This window comes from Pteropus medius, unplaced genomic scaffold (assembly GCF_902729225.1).
Source record: "Pteropus medius unplaced genomic scaffold, Ma_sr-lr_union100, whole genome shotgun sequence".
Lineage (NCBI taxonomy): Eukaryota > Metazoa > Chordata > Mammalia > Chiroptera > Pteropodidae > Pteropus > Pteropus medius.
In genome coordinates this window covers 3,851,653-3,872,342 of record NW_024349800.1, presented here as the reverse complement: position 1 = coordinate 3,872,342, position 20,690 = coordinate 3,851,653, and the positions used below count along the sequence as shown (strand labels likewise).

At 38.6% G+C, this 20,690-nt stretch overlaps 1 protein-coding gene across 8 annotated transcripts in view; it reads right to left on the bottom strand.

Annotated features, from left to right (window-relative positions):
- The window catches only part of ATG7 (autophagy related 7), a 220,410-nt gene that overhangs the window by 165,429 nt on the left and 34,291 nt on the right, over positions 1-20,690 (bottom strand). For 7 of the 8 annotated variants that reach the window (XR_005658158.1, XM_039886741.1, XM_039886739.1 and 4 more), the window contains exons 7-11: positions 19,656-19,805; positions 7,034-7,122; positions 5,327-5,448; positions 1,306-1,396; positions 391-535 (exon numbers count right to left, since the gene is read on the bottom strand). Coding sequence is in view for 7 of the 8 variants with exons in the window: in XM_039886741.1 (XP_039742675.1) it covers positions 391-535; positions 1,306-1,396; positions 5,327-5,448; positions 7,034-7,122; positions 19,656-19,805 (597 nt within the window). In the remaining variant the exon portion in view is untranslated. Of the gene's footprint in view, positions 1-390; positions 536-1,305; positions 1,397-5,326; positions 5,449-7,033; positions 7,123-14,688; positions 14,986-19,655; positions 19,806-20,690 lie in introns of those variants that run through there. The other variant, XM_039886745.1, reaches the window with a different exon arrangement.

Here is a 20,690-nt window from a genome sequence, read left to right as displayed (position 1 = left end):
TAGATAGTATGCTATGTTCCAATTTTTGAAAAAATAAATAAATAAGTAAAGGCAAAGACAACAAATGTTCAACAAACATCTGTATGTCTACGCTAACTTCAGGGAAAGATACACTGCATACTAATCAATGAAGTTTGCTTAATTCTCGGAAATGGGACTTGGGGTAGAGGTGGAGGGAAACTTTCTGTTCCTACCTTATAATAAAAACATGTATTCCTTTTATAATTAAAAAGACATTGAGGAAAGAAAAAAGGAAGAGAGAAGAGGGAGGGCAGACAGGGGAGAGGGAGAGAGGAGAAGGGGCATCTAGGAGATGGAAGGCAATCAGGTATAGTAAAATAGAAGAAAAGCCACAACTTTAAAAGTGCCATTCAGCCCCCACAAACTTACCATCAGTGTCCTAGCTACATTACAACCCAGGGTGCCGGCTCCAAGCAGCAGACATTTGGCAGACACGACTTTGTCTAAGTCCAAAGTAGGCACCAATCTCCAACACATCAATTTGAGATTTAGATCCACTGATGACTCAGCTAACCTGAAAATGAGAGAATTATTTATCTATTCGGTCAATCACTCGTTTATGCCCTGATCTTGTCCTTTTTAGATAAGAAGTAGCTGTATGAGAAAACAAGAAATAAATACTAGGAAATCAGGATCAAAGAGAAAACAAGATGAAACGAGAGTAAGTGGAGAGGAAAAAGGTTACTGTACAGAATGCATGCCATCGTAGTCCTCTGCAATTGCTAGTGATCGGCTACGCATTTGATACTGAGCTCCTAGCAGCCAATATGAAAAAGGAAGCATGGCTGGTAATAGGAGTCATTGAATCTATAGATAAAAACACACCAGCTGCTGAAAAGTATTTCCTAATACTGAAAACAGAGAAATGTTTTCTAATTCCCCTCAATAAAGGATGCACTTATACCCTCCCTTAAATACAATACTGGTTTCTGTGAAATATTTCTTAAATGTCCTTCAATGTAGGCTAATAGGACAAAACTAAAGGGAAATGAATAAAGGACTAAAACATGGTACAGGTCTACAGGTCCAAAAGTCTGAGATTGAAGCAAGAACAAAATTTAGAATGTCTAGATGAACAGGTGAACTGTGTGCCCTTTGGGGCAACTATCACCAATGCTAATTCCCACAACCAAACTTAAATTAAGAGTTAGGCAGCAAAGAGTGTAATAATACTCGCTGTTCATGTGAATAGCACCACCTGCACTAACCTGTGCAATGCCATTGGCCTGACAGAGCCTAGTGTGTGCAAAAGCCCCATTGGAGAAAATACCTTTCAAAATATACCTTTTAGGGTCCATACATTCACTGAGGTTCACCATCCTTGGTCCCATGCCTCCTTTCTGGTTCTTTTCCCATCCAACTGCTTTGGGACAATCTTAAGACAAATAAAACAAGTGTAATGAGGGAGACGGGAATAAAAACAAATAAGCAGCAAGGTGGCCCATTCATTGATAAGTTTTTAGTGCACATCTTTCTCAAAGAGGTTCTCGAGCCTTAATGTGCACCTCCTTGCCTCAGTTGCCTATCTTCTCGGCTACTAGTTATCTTGTTTAGAGGCCAGCAGATCCAAGCATAGTCTCCCTGTAGAGGGACTTCTCATATAGCCCTCAAGGCTGGCCTGAGTTGCTTTTACTTCTGCAGTTACTGCAAGTTGCTCATATAAAGACAATCATATTTGGGATTGGTATAACCCTGTGGAGGGTTCACTATCTCAGGAGACAGGCTGGTGTGATGGCAGCACAGCTTCTGTTGAAGTTACCATTGGAATGTGAACAGTACGTCTCTTCTGTTCCTCCTTCTTATTATGTCCCTCTGCTCAGCTGCTCAACTCCATCATTGTGTACTACCTGTGGGCAGATCACAGTCCAAGAGGACTGTCCCTCTGTTAAGATGCCCTCTCATTTAAGTTCACCTTTATTCATTCAGATTTTCCCCTTCTCTGACTTATCTCTTTTAACCTCTGCTCCAGGTGCCTCTGTAATTCCAGCTCTATTAGTTCTCAATGCGTGCCCCACGCAATGCTCTGAGAGGATAAGGATCCTGAGGCTAACCAGATGTGGGAAATGCCTCTAGACCCATATCTATGTTCTCTATCCACTCCCTACCACCAACTAAAGATGGAGATTCATGTCACATATGAGGAAGATAAAAGCTCTGAGAAGCCTGCAGTAAAGGAACCACTTTATCTGATTTGGCTTTGTGTTTCCCAAATTTACCTGGCTTTCTCAGTATCTCCCTTCTTCACTGGTAACACATTCAAGGAAATGCGGCTCTATTCTAATATTGCAAAATCCTATTAAAAACCTCAGTTGCTTTGTAGAATATTCCTGCTACCTCCTCACCTTAATGGAAATGTGGCATCCTTAGTGGAAAAGTGCTAAAGGGGTGTAGCCACTCTCTTATACTCCCCACATCCTAGGACTTTAGTCTCTTTCTCCCTAAATCCCTCGACTCCTTCACAGGGAATCCACCAAGCCACAACTTACCCTTCCAGCACCCCCTCCAATGGCTGCCTTGAATAAGTCTCTGAAGAAACAGAAATTCCTTGACTTAAGAGTTAAGATGTATGGAGCTACTGGGAGAAATTTTGTTTCTAATTGTACATTGGTGTACTTTGGCCATTCTGCTACTTTTAGATTTCTATCAACACCTCTATTTTCCTTTTCTTGGGAACTTTTTAGCTTTTGACCTTTATTTTTTTAAAAATAGTTTTGCTTAATATAATTATGGGACCTAGGAGGTGTTGATTTCATTTACACAATATTTTCTTTGTGAAAAGATGAGATAGGATGACCAGTGGAAAACCATGGGGCCAATTATCCTTGAAAGCCACTTGGCCCCAGTTTGGCTGGGGGTATCATTCTCAGCAAGAAGCCAGAAAACAAATGTCTCTTCTCATTTTAACTCAGGCCTCTGGTGTAGTTCTATTTTTAGTATCATGAAAAACTAAAACTGATATAATAGATTTGAGTTCTTAAAAAAGTCAAGACTTCAAAATTCTTTTTTTGGGAAAAAGTTCAGACCTGTTATTAAATCACATTTTGATTTCTTAATAATTCTTACATTAAATAAAAATGCTTCTCTAATACATAGTATAAGAAACTTGATAAGAACGGTCTAGTACTGTAATTCATAACTCTAGCCTAAGCTTTATATGGTTACAGATAGGAAATCATAAGGCAGAAACAAAATATCATTTGAAATTAAAAGATCTCTGTACTCAAAATGCTATATCAATGTCTAAGAAAATTAGATGTACTCTAAACTTACTGATAAAGAAAAAAATACTATATATGACAATATTTAATCTATCATACCTGCCTCTATATAAACTACATCTATAAGACACACCCCAAATTAATGAGAAAATATTTTTTAGGGGAAAATTAGGACCTGTTTTCCCACAGTTGGGCAACCAGGAGGAGCACATCCAAGACAGGAATTAAAATGAGAGCTCTCCCACGCTCAGCAGTGTCTGCTACCTCCATTAGCCAGTTGCCAGAACATTCTCTGTATCAGCAGTGGTGGGCTTGGCTACACCATGAGAAGCAAAAGAAGATGTGAGATATTTAAAATTACACTTGCTATACCATTGCCATTGCAACTATGGGATGTCTTAAAAATATTAAAAAGTTCTGCCATATTAATACCTTCAGTTCACATTCTGATATAAAATAACCCAATAAAATTTTTTATTTATTATAAAATTTATAGCTGAGGGGAAACATAAGTCACATGAAAAAAAATTGCTTTTCCTAAATGAAATAATCTACACTCAATATCAAGCATTAAAAAAGATGTATTGAAGGAATTATTGGACTATTGAAAACCTCTTTTTCAAATGGCAATGTACAGTGTTTCCTGGGTTTGTCAGCTTCATCAAGCATCAGCAATTATTGGGAATGGGGAGTAAAAGTTATTCAATGACTTTATCTTAAAAATGCCTTCCCCGAGAGAGGTTGGAAGGATTGAGTGAAGTATGGAAGATGCATGTGGCCTGCCAGCTATACACCAGGCCGACATTACTTGTTGGTTAACTTCATTGCCCTAGAACTATCCTCAAGTTGTGGCTTAATAAAACAAAGGTGCAGCGTGTAAGTCAACAACACATCAAAGCTATTTTAGAATGTGCCAGAAGAGGGTGCTAAATCAAATGCAAATATCTAAAGACAGCAGAAGGCAATGAATTGCTTATGGCTCTAAACTAACAAGGTAAACAGCTTCCTCCTTTGCCTAACCAAGCAGTTCTCTGTCAACCTGAGAAGTCTATTTAAGACATTTATCAGTGCTGCAGCCAAGACACACTGATAAAATGTCATCAGTGCCAATCCTGGATCCTTTTGACTTCTGCACTCTGGAAAGGACATCACAGAAGAGATTTTAACACCCCCAACCCCACACACACTTTAAGGCACATGACCTGTGGATTAAAGAATGCAATGTGCCTTAGAACCGTGTGGACATTGTAAGGAGCATATTAAACAATGTATGTGAAAGTACTCTGGAAAGCATGTAAGTCACAACAATCTGAGGGATAATTTTGGAGTGCTGGGCTTAGTGTGAGATAGGAAATTAACATAAATTAGCATTTATGAAGCACCTATAACATGCCAGACATTGCACTGTCTTTTACTCAGGATACAGATTCCTCATAAGGGATACTCCATGAGGTGAGAACGATTAGCAACTTTATTTACTCAAACTTCCATATATGTTCTCTGTGACCTATGTATAAATATAAATGTGTGTGTGTATATGCACATATATATACACACACACACATACACATACCCATGTAAAATGTCTCTGAGCCTAAGTTTCCTAATTTATGAAAGGGGATTAATAAGTGATGTCTACCACATAGGACCAAGTGAAGAACGTTAATGTGGAAGGAGAAACGGCACTTTTGCTCACTGGTTTACTGTGTGGAGAAAAGGTCCACAAACAACTTTAAGTTTGTAACAAATAAGTATGTAAATGCATTAATACTTCATTCTTCATTTAAGAAGTGTCAGGAATAAAGATTTTGTCTTAAGCAAAAACAAACAAAACTAGAGGGAGAAAAAAATTCTTAAAATTGAAAAACCTGCCTGGAAGAAATTTTCTTGGGACAATCTTTGCCTTTGTTCCTGTCTGAATAGCAGTGCTGCCCTCAGTTCAAGGGAGGTGTTCCATTGGCAAAGAGGTAGGAATTGTACTTTTCTCTCCCTTCTGCTGATATTGTGAAAGGATGAAAGGAAAGTTAAACCTGATTCAGTTTCTGATAAATGATAATTATAAGCATTCTCAAAGACTGGCAAATTACCTGGGCTAAATGCCATTTCTGGAAGCTTCACTTCGAAGATGATGCTGTGAGTGATATCTCTAACCCCCTGCATGGTGCGGTCCCTGAAGCAGAGAACTTCGACAGATGGGAAACAGCTACTCCTGGTGTCAGGCCCCAGATTTTTTTTTTTTTTTTTTTTTTTTTAAGGAAAGAAAAGAAAGAGCTCACATAAGAATTTCAGCAAACCCAGTTGGAGAGAATTCAATTCATTGTAATTATGCCTGCCTGACACCTTGGGGGATGGCCTTAAACTTTGAGATTTTGAACATATCCATATATGCTTCCTTTGTCTAATTGTGTAGAGGCTGAAGGCTGAATAGGCTGTGATTTCTTTCTAGGTGAATTTTATATAACAATCACATTGCACATAAATAATTCTAACAAATGAATCTTAAATTTGTCAGAATTTAAGGAAGAAAAAGAGCTCACAAGACATTAAAAAGAACCTCTAAGGCATGCATGCGTTCTTTTGGTCACCCTTCTCTTCATCTGAACTTACATTCCATGAAACCACACCTCAGTCAGTAGTTAGGAAGCCAATTTGTACTATATAGACTGACCACCTGGATAAGGAAGTATAACCATTCTCTCTCTGGGGACAAGCTATAACTCATTTTTTTTTTAAGTAACTATTTTTACTCAAGTAAAGCAGACACAAAGGCAAGTATACAAATCTTAAAGAAGGTTGTCTCATGGCTTCTTCCAGTTATTAACCACCTCCTTCAAAAGTAACTATTACTCTAACTTCTAAGTCAATACATAGCTATTGCCTGTTTTGATCTTTATAAAGATTTAGGAATCATAGAGTATGTATTCTTTTATATCTAAGCTTATTTTCAACATTATGCTTTTAAAACTGATCTACATGGATACATGTATCGGTATTTCATTCAGATTCACTACAACATAGCGTTCCATTGCAATGAATTTACTATCCATTTCACTGTTTTGGGTTATTAAGACTAATGCTGCTATAAACATTCCGGTATATATATTTTGCTTATATCTGAGTAAGTATTTATGTGCGTTATATACCTGAGAGTGAAACTTCTGAGCTACAGATATTTTTAACTTTGATATATACTGCCAGTTTTCCAGCAGTGTTTGAGAGTTCCAATTGCTCCACATCTTCGACAACACATGGTATTGTCATTTTTAAGTCATTCTGGCAGCTATGTAGCAGTATCTATCTCATTATTGTAGCTTATTATCTTTATTAATAAGTAGTATCTTATTTTATTTCCTTGATGATTAATGATGTTGACCATCTTTTCAAATGTAAAGGTATCCCATTTAGATTATTTTAGGGTTAGGATAAAAAGGAGCTTGGTAGCAACAGAAAAATCCTATCTGAAAGCAACCCAAACAGCTGAAGGGAAGGCTGGAGAATTTCAAGGTTAGGAACTCTGGCTGCTTGCCTTGCCATACTTTAAAATGCCTTTGGTCACAGTCTGAAGCTCCATAATAGACCTGCTTAGTGGCTCACCGTTGATGGAAATTGGATCATGACTGATTTATTGATTTATTTATTATCTGGTTTCTATGCCAAAAATGAAAAAAATGCATTTGGGAAAACTATAGAGATACAGATATAGGCAGATACATGGTCAAAAACATATAGACAGACACAGACAGACAAACAGATACACACACACACACTACACACACACACACACATGTAAATACCATCTGTGGGCTGCTAGGACCAAAAAATTCCTCAAAGGCCATCCGGGGTACTGCGCTAAGTTACAGGGATCATATACACCAATTGTTATCTGTGAACAGAAAAGACTTCCTGAGTAAGTATCATGTCAGATTCACAATACAGACATTGCTAATACTTCCTCTCCCCTTTTTATGTTGTTCTGCAAAAGCATTAACAATTAGACACTTGGTGAAGGGCTAAAGGGAAGAGAAGAAAGCAAACTGATGTCACACTAGACAGAACTTTTTGAGGGCAGGAGCTGTCAAATTCTTCCCTGCACCCCCTGTACCTTGTATCGCGCCTGACAGAGAGTAGAAACTAGATACATTTAAAAGGGAGAAAGACTGAAAGGAAGACAGAGAGAGAGAAGAAGGAAGGGAGGGAGGGTGAACTGTCAACTCTCAGGGCTCACATAGAAAAGAATTGTCTTTTAAATAGATGTAATCTGTGAAAGTTGCTAATTTTTATGTAATGAGAAAATCAAAGAAGGGCCATTACAATTGTAAATCTACAGTCAGATTAAATTAAAAAGCCAGATGCTCTTAATCGCTGACATATTTTTCCTCTCACTACCCACACCCCAACCCTGACCTCCATTTGGAAAACTTCACTCAACTTCAAATACCATTTCTTCAGTGATGGAGCCCCTTGGCAGAAGTGGTTACTCTGTCCTCTCTGCTTTCACAGCTCTTTGTTAATTATACATAACATTTTTCACTTTTTCTGTCTCCTTCCTCTCAAAAGACAATGAGCACTGAGCACCTAGCTATGATTTCTAATTACCATTTTACAATAAAAAGAATCAGGATTCCTTGGACACATGTCAAATTATAGGGCTAACACAGGGAAAATACAAGATGAACCTGGAGCATCTTGTATACCAGAAAGGAGGGAAGTGCCAATAAACAAAAAGATGGGGCATGTCAAGGAGATACTGGAGCCAACTGAAAGAGCTATCAATAGCCAAGGTTGGACAAATATGGGCAACGAAATAACTAATGTAGAGTTAAATTATACCCCATAGTATAAAATAAATCTCTATGAGTCTGTCCTGATATAAATGATGGGATAAATATATGAAAATGAAAGAACCAGTCTTCCTTACAGAAGACTTCCAAACAATGTATGTAGATATTGCCCCCTCCAGGAGTGGAGCTTAATCCTTCTCCTCCATGAGAGTGGGCTGGACTTAGCGAATCACATCCAAAGAAAAAACAGTAACTTTACAGTGAAGAAACCTGGCAAATACTACTTTAACTAAGTGATCAAGTTTAACATCACCAAGGAGGCCTTGTGGGTATCAGGTACCCCCTGAAATGATGTGATGAAAAGGGTACTTCACTTGGTATTCTTTCCAAAAATCCATAACCCCAGTCTAATAAGAAAACATCTGAGAAACCCAAATTAAAAGGCATTGTACCAAAATAACTAATCAGTACTACTCAAAACTGTCAAGGTCATCAAAAACAAGGAACATGTGAGAAACTATTACAGACCAGATGAGACTAAGGAGACCTGACAACAAAATGCAACGTAGTTTCCTGGATTGAGTCCTGGAACATAAGGAGGATGTTATTGGAAAAAATGGTGCGATCTAAATAAAGTCTAGAATTTAGTTTATAATAATGTACTTAATGTTGGTTTCTCAGTTTTGATAAATGTACCATGGTAATGTAAGGTGATAACACTAGAGTAAACTGAAACAAGGTGAAAGTATATGGGAACTTTGCATTATCTTTGCAACTTTTCTGTAAATCTAAAATTATTCTAAAATAAAACATTTATTAAAAAAAGAAGATAATGAGCATCTAGAGAACAGGCAGTATCTCTCCATGATCAGCTCAAAGATACACAGCAGATACTTAGTGAATGCTTATTGAATGATGAAAAAAGATGGATGGATGGATGAAAAGAGGGAGGGAGGAAAGATGGTTGGAAGAGAACCATAAGTTAACCCAAAGGTATAGCTGTGGGTTAAATAAAAACATGGCAGATAAACTTTGGCTACTCTAGATGGTTAGTTCTGGAAGAATGGGATCAGCCCAAACACTTCTGTTTATTCTCCACAGTGCTGAGTACAATGTCAGCAACAAAGAAGGAGCTTAACCAATATTCAGATGAAAGAGACACAAAGACAAGAAAAAGGAAGGAAGGATATAAACTCATAACACCATCATTCAGAGAACCAGCATTAAAAACTTGGTGTGTAATTTCCCTTAACTTTTTTCTTTACATAAATATATTATTATTATAACTTTTAAATGAAAATGGCATCATGGTACAAATACTGTTTTATACCTCTTATTCTATTGTGAACTCTCTTCCATGCTAATGTCATTCTACAACCACTGTCAGAAGTGGCTGAATGGCATTCCACTATATCGATGCATCGCAACTTTTTTCCATTTCCTATTGGAGGACAATTGAGTAGTCTTCATCTCTGCTCAATAAATCTCGTTTTATTATTGTTTTATCAGATAACTACTGCATTATTTCAAAGATATTCTTTGAAAATGTTTGCTGCCTTCTACGCTATAAATTTTCTTATCCCTAAGACTGAAGCCTTTTGCCCAGGTGCATTTTTGAGTCTTAAATGCAAATAGATTCATATTTAACTCAATACAAACAGATTCACATGTACGATCATCCTTCAAGAAATACAGGATGCCTTTATTTGAAAATACCTTTTCCACAGGGAGATAAAACATCTGCACCTACAGTGCTTTTAAAAATAGAGCTTGCAAAGACTATTCTGAGTACTGCCACTTAGTGAGTGGACTCAGGCAAATTAGTCAAATCCTTCGGGCCTCAGTTTTATTCATCTGAATCATGGAGGAAATAACAGTACCTACTTCATAGAGTTGTGTGAGGATTAAATAAGATTGTCCTGAACATGAAAAGCCCTGCACGTGTGTAGCACTACTCACATCATTGTTAGTGACTCCAAATCTCCATTGGTGAGCCTACCCATCTGTATCTGCAAAATGTACCTGAGTAATTCTGATGCAGTTGGTCCAGTTCATGGACCTAAATTTGGGAATCATACAGAGTCTTCTTGTAGATAAAAGGAAAAAAAAAATGGGGGGACTATTTTTCATTACCTTGAAAACTGTGGGTTGACTCTATGCCTTCCCACATTCAGCAAAAAGTGGTCCACTACCAGCAGCATTGGCATCACCTGGGGGCCTGTGAGAAATGCAGAAATTCAAGCTGTCCCCTGGCCCACTAAATCGAATCTGTATTTTAACAAGGACCCAGGTGATTCCCATGCTCACTGAAGTTAGAGGGCTATTGCTCCATTCCTCAACTCTCTCTAGCTCTAGTTCTCATATTTGAATGCGTGTGGGAAGCACCTGGGGAGCTTTCAAAAAGCCCACTGCTTGGGTCCCACCTCCAGAGGTTCTGATTTAATCAGCATGGGGTGTGGTTTGAGCATTAGTTGTTTTAAATGCTCCCCAGGTGATTCTAATGTGCAGCCAGGCTGCTAATCACTGCTTGAGAGTATGCAATAGTTTCTCAAATGTGGGCCACCACAGACCCACCTGCATCAGAATTTCCTGGGAAGTTCTTTGAACTTGTACCACACGGAACCAATCCCACACCTCCCTATGTACAATACCTGCATGTTTCAGTGACCTCTCTGTGTGATTCTTATGCACACTATCATTTCAGCACTAGCTGCCTAGAGTCTAAGAAGGAGAAAACAAGCACTTGCTTAAAATAGGGTTCATTGCACTCTATATTTTTCCTTATGGTAACTGATTATTTGTTGAACCTCTGTATTTTCTTGATTCAAAGGTACCATAGATTATAAAGTGCAACTTTCAAACTGGATAGAAAGAAAGCAGAAACATCACAACAGTAAATATACACAATAATTGCTAAGAAATTCCCGACTTTAGAAAAATTACGAAAATAAAAAAAGCATTTGACAATGGTGAAAATACAGGATGCATTTCATATCTGTTTCTCTTGATGGTCTACAAACTCTGTGAGGGCAGGAGCAGTGTCTACTGTATTCATCTTTCCATCGCTAGCACTTGGCATAGTACCTGATGCTCAGCAAATATTTGTTAAATACATGACAGAATTGGTTAATTTCTCCAGGCCCCGATATATGAAAAGCTCTCCTCCCTCTTCAATGTTGGGCAGGAATCCTGGGAGGCAGCTAGAGGGGGAATGTCTGACCAACAGAGACCTGAAGCTTACATATAAAACATTATGCAGCACCTTGGCCAGTTCCTTTTCCTTTCCCAGCATAGCAGGTCCTCCATTCAATAACATTTTAACACTGGGATTCTCTTGGGTGAGAATGCGAGAACATGGTCCAAAAGAGGATTTCCTATGAGAAGCAAGAGAACTCTGAGAATGAGATCTCCGGCCTATAGCTCCCTCTGAATGAGGAAGTTGTCTTCCTGGAGTTCTTCTGGTCCAGGGGTCACTGCCACCACTGAAACACCTTTTTATTTTGTTTCCCTCTGTCAATTGTGACAGACAGTATCTGCTAGACAAACTATATTTATTAAGTAATCATTGCTTCAACTTCATTTTTTTAAAATTCATCAAAGGCATTTACACCTCTGATACCCAGCAAGAAAAGGGGAAGGGACAAGTTGACATTCTACTTCTGTAACATTTGAAACAGGTTAAAAGAAAATGGCCTGATGGAAGGGGTTTTAAAAAAAGCACTGGCTGGAACACCAGCAGGAATGTGTTCTAATCCTGCAGCTAAGACTTTGGGGAAGTTTTCTACTTGCCTGTAAAATGACAGGGTTGAATCATTTTATCTCAAAGGATTCCTTCTAGCTCCAGAATTATAGACCTTTATAGAACACTAAAGAGAAAACACTCCTATACAGGTTACAAAACAATACAGACTAAATTAAGTTCAATTTTATGGGGTATCTAAAGGCAATTCAATTTTTATTTAGGAAGAACCTAGACAACATCAATTCAGAAAACGTTATTCATTTAGAGATTCTGAGTTTCACCTTTCAATGTGATTCCATAAACCTGGGCTCTTATCAAATGTCCCAACCCTCAGCAATTTACTTAACCTACCTTAGTTTTCTCATCTATAGGATAACTCTTACCTGCACTTAGCACAGAGACAAGGAAAGCACTCAACAAATGGTAACTATAACACAACATAAATAAACTCTATCATAATTAACTTCACTGACCTCTTTGTTCAGTTTAATCTATCACCATTACAGTTACCTATCTTCAGTTTCAAGGTTATCTTTTCTTAAGTGGCAGAAAGACGAATAAGTTTCAGTTTATCAAATATTCTCTGGATCTAGGTTTTATCATTTGCAAATGCAGAGCTGGGACTAAGTGGTATTTAAATTATATAAATTAGAATATTACATTACACACTACAAATGGATGCATACTTCTGACACTACAAAGGCATTGAGGAAGAAAGATAGTTGAGCAGAAAAAATCAGGAATAAGTTCTTAGAGCAACATGACCTAATAAGAGCGACAGAGCAAGAATGAATGGCTAAAGAGAAATTTATTACTGCCTATAAAGGGAGGTAAGCGTGAAAATGCTTTGAAGTATCTCTCCTACCCACATGAAGCACGTATGAGTACAAAAAGCAAGCATCTGGGCAGGAAAATGACAGGACCCATTTGACACTTGGCTGAGCATAATATTCCTTTGATTATTCATAAGTGACTCCAAAATCTTTAAGTGCCTTAGGAACTAAATCAGAAACCTCAGTTATTGTAGGAATTAGTCGGCACAATGCTAGGTAAGCCAGCTTAACTATTTGGGTAAACAGATTTTTTTAAATGGTAATCAGAAATAATCATTGGCTAGGAGTTCTGGGTTCTAGAACTGACTTTGCCACAAAGTCACCATGTGACAAGTCACTTCCTTTCATAATACAAATCAACAGAATGAAGTAAAATGTTATCAGGAAAAAACTTTATTTAGAAGGTTTATGAAATAAATGTTCCTTTCCACTTGGCTGAGAGCATACAATTCACTGAAGTAGTCCAGTCATGATCTGGCTATCGTCCACCCAGCAATCTGCTGAAAAAGTACAGCGTGAGAAAGAAAAGGGGAGGAAATTGTCAACTTGAGTGTCTTGAGAAATTTCCACACTGATCCCATAAAACATGTTTACCTGACAAATGGCTATTCCCTAACATTTGATATAACAGAAAATGAGCAAAAGATTACATGTTTTAAAAGTATAAGAAAAAAAATTCAAATACCTAATGTGCAGTGATGTCATAGATGGCTACTAAGATGCAAAGATTGCTAAGTGAAGGAAGAGCCCTGCTAAAAGCATACTAACGCTACTGCTCTTGTACAAAGCTTTTAAAGCCCTAGAATTAAAGGCTAACGTTGAAACTACAAAACATTTCCCAAACACCCAACCTTCAATAACTGCTCTGAAGAAAGTAAAAGCCTCAAGCAACCTTTCCCAAAAGACTGGCAATGGGAGAGTGATTTGGGCTGTTTTTAACATAATCACAAGAACTATTTGTTGTAGCAATGCAGTGTCACCATGACAGATAAGTGGAATCTACATTTTATTGAGGGAAATAAGAACTTAAGGCCCATTTTCAACTGACCAAATGTGTAAAACTGTACACAACATTCAATGCTGGTAAGGAAACACTGTTGGCAGGAAAGAAAATTAGCAGTACCGTTCATTTATCTGCCAATATTCTCAAAATGGGCACACAGCATTGTTCTAAATAAGCTATCTGTGATCATTTACTGGGTCATAACTAGCATTTTTCAAAAAGATAAAATGGGATAGAAAAGAGAGTGCATATAGCATCTAGTAAAGTATTATTTTGTGAAAGTTTTGTTTCAGTTATATATGTGTGTGTACATACATCTAAAGACATAAATATAATTACGTAACAGGTGTTTTTAAATGTAAGTAACAGTCAAAGAAGTTTGGAATTAAGCAATCACCTTAACAACCATAAGTCATCCAAGAAATGAAGGGAAATCAATCAAAAATGCATTTGCTATTTAACTTTAATTTTAAGAGAGCACCATTATCACGCTGGTAAAACCTTCCTGGATGTTCTGGGGGCTTCTGAACTTGATAACCCTGAAAATCTCAGGAGGAACTTCTCCTGCTGGTAGACCACTCTTAATTTCTTCAGGGTTTTGCAATCCAAAAAGGCAAGAAAATTTGCCTTTCTTTGGTAAATGACTTCAGGGCCTCAAAATTCCATTTTTCTAGAATAACTAGAGACTGAGGTTAGTCCAAATAAAAGAACTTTCCTATGAAATTGAAAACTGACAAACTTATTCTAAGAAAATCAGTGGGAATAACTACGACATGTGAATAAAACGTAACAAAGCCTGTTTATATCCATCATCTCTTAATTCTCACAACCATCTAAGAGGAAGAGGGCGTTATTGCTGTACAGTTGTATGTGAGGAGGAAATTTAGACTCAGAAGCCTTGGTTCATGAGGTTGCAGTTGAGACCCAAAGTCTATCACAACATGCTGTGAGCTAGGGAGAAAAAAGCAGATGCTTCTTTTTCCATTACGAGAAGTGTTCTGACTGTAGAAGCTAAGATCATGTACATGTGACGAGGCTTCCATTCCATTTCCATTCTCCTCATCTATAAAATGAGAACACTAGTACTCACTTTGCAGGATGTTGGAAGGATTACGGATAGCATGTGTGAAAGGCCAGCTTTGTGCTGGGCACACAATCAGAAGAACTTAGAACATGGTCGCCGCAGCTGCTTCTGGTTAAGTGGACAGTGTCCTCTCTTCAGGGACAGGTACTCACTCCCTCAAAGCCAGCTGAGGCTCAGGACATGAGTGAGCAGTATCTCTGGATGCAAAGGTCCCACTCTGGCTTGGAATAGAGATGGGCCATCCCTGCTGATCTCAGCAATCCTACAGGTTTCCTCCAGGCAGTCTTACTCCTGTCCTTCTCTTCATGTTCCTCTGAGGCAGGGACCCAAATAGGATCCATGAATGGGTTTCAGTGTTTCGTGGAGCCCCTGACATTAGATATTAGAACCGTGTGTCAGTATGTATTTTTCTGGGATAAGCATCCATTGCTTCCACCAAATTCTCAAGGAGGTTATACACTACCACCCCTACCCCAAGTTAAGAGCTATTGCTCTAAATTACCCACTGCAGATCACATATTTCCCTCATATTGTCTCCTGTTGGACCACTGACTCACACTAGACATAAACTTTAGGTGCATAAACAGTTTGGGAAAGCCTTTATAAGCTACATGGCCTTAATCATACAGCAGGTACTCACATGAAAGAGAACACTTATGCTCTAAGAGCCATACTAAGAGTGACTGCTACTTACTGAAGGCCTACTGCATGTCAGGCACTGACCCTGGTGCTTCACATATGTGATCTCCAATCCTCACAACAACTCATGCACACATGCATCCACCCCTACATTGTATTTTACAAGCCAAGCACAATACTATGGGATGCGGATGCAATGGTAAGAATTCAAAGATAGGGTACTGGCCTGCATGGAGCTTACATTTACATGGGAGAAAAAGATATCAATCAAAGATCACTCAAGAAAATGTACAATTACAACTGAGCTAAATATTATAAAGAAGAGATACACAGTGCTCTAAGAGCCCACTATAGGTAGAATAAACTTTTTTACAGAGTTCAGGAAGGGATTCCTTGAGAAATCATGATTAAGTTTAAGTCTAAAGAAAGAGTAAACACTTCACTGGGGAGAGTGGGAGGTGGGGGTGGAATAGAAAGAAGAGAAAAGAGAAAAAAGAGCTTTCCAGGCAAAAGGCATGTTCCAAAGCCCTGTGGCAGGAGGGCACCTAGAATCTCAGGTGTGGAGGTGTGCAAAGCAAGAGGGAATATGGACCGACTTGGGGCTGGATCTGCACAGGGGCCAGGCCCTGGAAAGCCTTGTATGCCATATTAAGGAATTCAGTTATATTCTTAGAGCACAAGGAAGAAGACATGGCTATGTTTTGCTCTGAGAGTGAAATAATCAGATTTGCTCCTCAAAGGATTGCTTTGGATGATATGGGGACAGACTGGAGGTCAGAGCAGACACAAGGAGACCATTAGGAAGCTATGCAGTAAAGCAGATAAAAGACCACAGCAGCTTAAACTGGGGTGGTGGCAGAAGAAATGCAAAGGCAGCAGACTGAGAAGTTTAGGAAACAAAATCCACATGATATGGGGATGGTAAAAGACAGAGAGGTGTCTGGCAGGCTGCCCAGATATCTGGCTTATTTGACTGAATGGATAGCAGCGACATTCCAAGACAGTGATGCCCAGACTTGGGGTGAAGGTCATGAGTTCAGCTTGGACAAGTTGAATTTGAAGGGCTGGAGAAGGCAAGAAGGTAGTTGGATAACAAGGGATGAGGTCCAAAGGCAGGTTCGTAATGGAAGAAGTGGTCATAGGCTTCATGGAAACAATGAGATCCCCCCAGAAAACAGTATGAAAAGAGAAATGTAGAGGGATGCCAACATTTCTTCATCTTACATGTGAAGACACCAAGGCTCACAGAGGAACAGTAACTTCTCCAAGGGTTTCGAAGTGCTGGTAAGAGGAAAAAGCAGGGAAGAGTAAAACACGAAGCCAGGGCACAACTGCAAGGAGTTCACAGTAGGGAAAAAAAAATGCCTATTTCTTTTGAAGAATATGGTAGAAACCTTCAAAGAAACTTCAACAATCAGAAGCACTGAAGAGAAATTAGAATTACATGAAAGAGAATGAACCAGATTAATGCAGAAAAAGCAGAAATGACTTCAAGTGATGTTTAGATTTCACAGAAATCTACTTTCCCCAGAGCCTTCTGTGATTTAGATCAGTCCACAACGATCTCTCCTTCCTCTCAACGTTCACATATCAGGTGCCCATTAAATGCCCAGCATGCCCCTAAATGTTGAGGATACAGTGTGGTTGGTAAACAATTTCTGTGCTAACATTGTACACAGGCTGGTGAGGGACAGGGGCAAGCAGACAACCCAACCAATGACTGACATTAGAGCTAGGAGAGAGGCTGCTACAGGAGAGGAATATCAAATAGAGCAAGGAATTAGCCAGTGCTTCCCAGGGGTGATGACCAGAAAGAGGACTGAGGCCCTAGCCTGGTGAAGGAAGAGAGACAGAGAAACGCATGTCTGAAGGCAGAGAGGTGGGAGGAAGCATGCGGCATTTGGAGGGCACAGTTGTAGCCAGAACATAGGCTGCATCTTGAGAGAATATCAGTAGATAAGGCTAGAGTGATTGGCAGGAGGCAGGTTTGAAGAGGCCCTGAAGGCCAAGCTAATTTATTTTAATTTTATCCTGAAGTCGACAGAAACCACAGAGGGTTTTAAGTAGAAGACCGACATGATCAAGTTTATAGGCTACAAAATGCATTTGGACAGCAGTGTGGGGAATGTATGGAAGGAACATTCAGGACCACAGATAGGGAAGTCTGCCAGAAGGCCATGGAACTCCTACAAAGCCAACAATGAGCATGGCTTCTGGTGAATCTTTTCAGAACAAGACAGGACATCGACAAACAACCAAAGTAATCATCCGCATCATTTCACTGGTACTTCTCTTCTGTTACCTGAATTTCTAGTTAACTTTCCACGAGTAAGTGTCTCAACTTGCCTGGAAGATCTCAGGTTCCATAAGAATAGGTATAATCATACCTCGCAGTTTCTAGCCCACAAGGAGGTGCTCAACATATATGCTGAGCAATTCCAGGCTTTCCTGAGATGCGACCCTAACCCAGTGAAGGGCTCTGTGTCTGAAATTGGCAGATGATTGGTCTCAGGGTCAGGACACTGGTAAACTCGCCTAGAGCACTGTAAAAGAGACTCCAGAGATTTGTTCAGTCTTTGAAAAGATGCTATTGAAGAAGAAAGGAAGTAGATGCATATTGAGCACCTGCTATATCCTTGGCATTTTATTCACATTATCATGTTTAATCTTCACAAAGTCTTGTAGGAGGCAGTATTATTACCATTTAACAGACACACTAAAGTGAAGAAAGAGCGTGCAAATTCCCCAAGGTCACTGAGCTACATCGCAAGTAGCAATGTTGGGTGTCAAATCCATGTCTATTTGATTCCAAAGGTCAAACAAAGACCACCTCCACCCTAATGATTCAAGCATGGAATGGAAGAAAGCATACAGGCTTTAAAATCAACCATTTGGCCATGTGACTTTGAGTCTCAATTTCATCAAATGGGTAATTCAGATACTAATAACACCTATTTCACAAAGTTATTACAAAATCAAGTATGTGAAAGTCCCTTTTAAATTATAAAGTGCTCCAAAAATTATTATTTTGGTATAAGTAAACTTTGGGGGAGGACCACTTATTTACCACACACAATTTGAATTACAGTTGCTTTCAAATGCAGGCCATTTAACCCTGCCTGCTAACGTAACAGGACCTCACCCTAGACTGGACTTTAAATTATTAATGGTTGGCCTCATTGTTACTAATTGAGCTACAGTTCTGTGAAATTGCCTGGAGGAAAAGAAAAGCATTTTAATAAAAAAACCAATCCTCAGTCATCAATTTAAAAAGGACTTCCTCCAAAAGAGTGTACTTAAAAAAAGGTATCTTAAGTTCAGGCTAAGGAATAATCAGGCTATCAGTTAAAGGTCTCTTTTTCTCTCAGCTCTGATATATCTACATTGAAATTATCCCATTTGATTTCATAACTTCATAATGCTAATCAATTTTTTATTTTCAATTTAGAACTCTTATAAGGCTAAGATAGTTTATTATATATCTCATCACTTCTAAAAGACATTTACAATAGTCTTTCATTCACTGAAAAATTTTATTGAGTGTCTACTATGTTGACATAGATAGTACAAGGGGGTAAAACAGTAAATGAGATCAGAGAGTTAAGTGCGAGATCAGAAAGGGATGGATTGATCACACATGGTCCCATCATGAGAAGGCTTCATGGTGGAGATAGAATTTCAATAAAGAGAGAGAGTTTCTTGGAATTTTCACATAATATGTTTTGGGAAGATGATACAACATGAGGACAAAGAGCTATAGAAAAAGTTATAGGTATATTTGATTAGGGAGGTTGTCTTCTGAAAAACAGACAAGCTTAGTTAGAGAAATGGTTTATGAGGGAAATAGCGTAAGACGAGGCTAGAAAAGTAGCTTGGAGCTAGAAGGAAGACACCAATAACTCTTGATCAACAAATTATATAGCAAATGCGAATAGTTTGAGGAAGGTTTTTCTATAGCAGTGGTGTGCAAGATGGAAGCAAAAAGACTTTGTCTAAGAGTGAGGTAATCAGGGCCTGAAATACAGTGGTAGCACTGAGAATATATTAAAACACAGATATAAAATATATCAGGAAGGAAAACTGAAATAACGTTATTACTAATGGGAAGCGAGGAATCCAAAATTACTCTGAGGTGCAACAGAGCTAGGAAAATCTGAAGTGGGAGCTGACTTGAGAACTGCAGTGGGGAGAGAGTGAAGGTAAAGAAATGTTCTGAAACATTCTTTGAAGGGCTGAAGAAATCTAAATGAGTTTGAATTTTTAGGTGGTGTATCATAACAGGAACACTGGATTTTTTTGCTGGACAATAAAATGATACTCAAAGTTTCTCTGACCTTTGTCCTTTGACCCTTGAAGAAATCACTGCAGTGTTTAAGCAAGGAAACCAGCACCATGTTCTCATCATACTTGATCAAGAAGTAAGGTAGCGCTGAGACTCCTTCTGTTTGACAAAGATCATCATATGCACGCTCAAGGGCTTGAATCTGCAAAGAAGAAACACTGAGTTATCCTCCAGACAATTACATATCTGGTTCTGAGCTAAAAATTAACATAAAATAAAGGTACTTTCAAGCCACAAGACTGGAAATGACTGATCACACCCCCGTCGCTCTTTTGCAGCAAATGAACATGAAAGTGCCCCCAAATGATATACTTCACTTTTATGTGACATCTTTCACGTGCATGCTGGTATGTCTTAGCGGCACGAAGGGACATTTTATGGTACAGCATGGTGGTTCTCTAAGATGTCAATCACAAAGGTTGAGAGAGGTATCCAAATATTATTTTTCTCCTGTGATAACCAAGCATGAATCTACCACTGATAAATTTTACCATGGACTTATGCATAATCTTTAACAGCTTTACTGAGACAAACTTTCACTTACCAATCAACTGACCCGTTTACAGAGCACAATTCAGTGCTGTTTTTAGAGACAGAATTTCAATAAGGAGAGTTTTTTAGGATTTTCACAGAATATGTTTTGGGAAGATGATACAACATGAAGACAAAGACATATAAAAAGAGTTCTTTCATTAGGGAGGCTGTCTGGCGAAAACAGACAAGCTTAATTGGAGAAATGCCTTATTGGTGAAATTCAAGTTCACAGGATTATGCAACCATCACCACAATAAGTTGAGAACATTTTTGTCTCCCCCTAAAAGAAAATTCATACCCATCAGCAGTCAATACCTATGCGTAATCCTTTTCCCCCACTTATATTCCTCCTTGGGAAATTAGTTTCACAAAACTACAACCTTTGATTTGCCTTACTAAACAAATATTATTTTTTAATCAGTAAGGGCTGTTCCATGGCTTAACAATGCCATGGAACAGCCCTTACTGATTAACAATGCAAGATTTCTGTGAC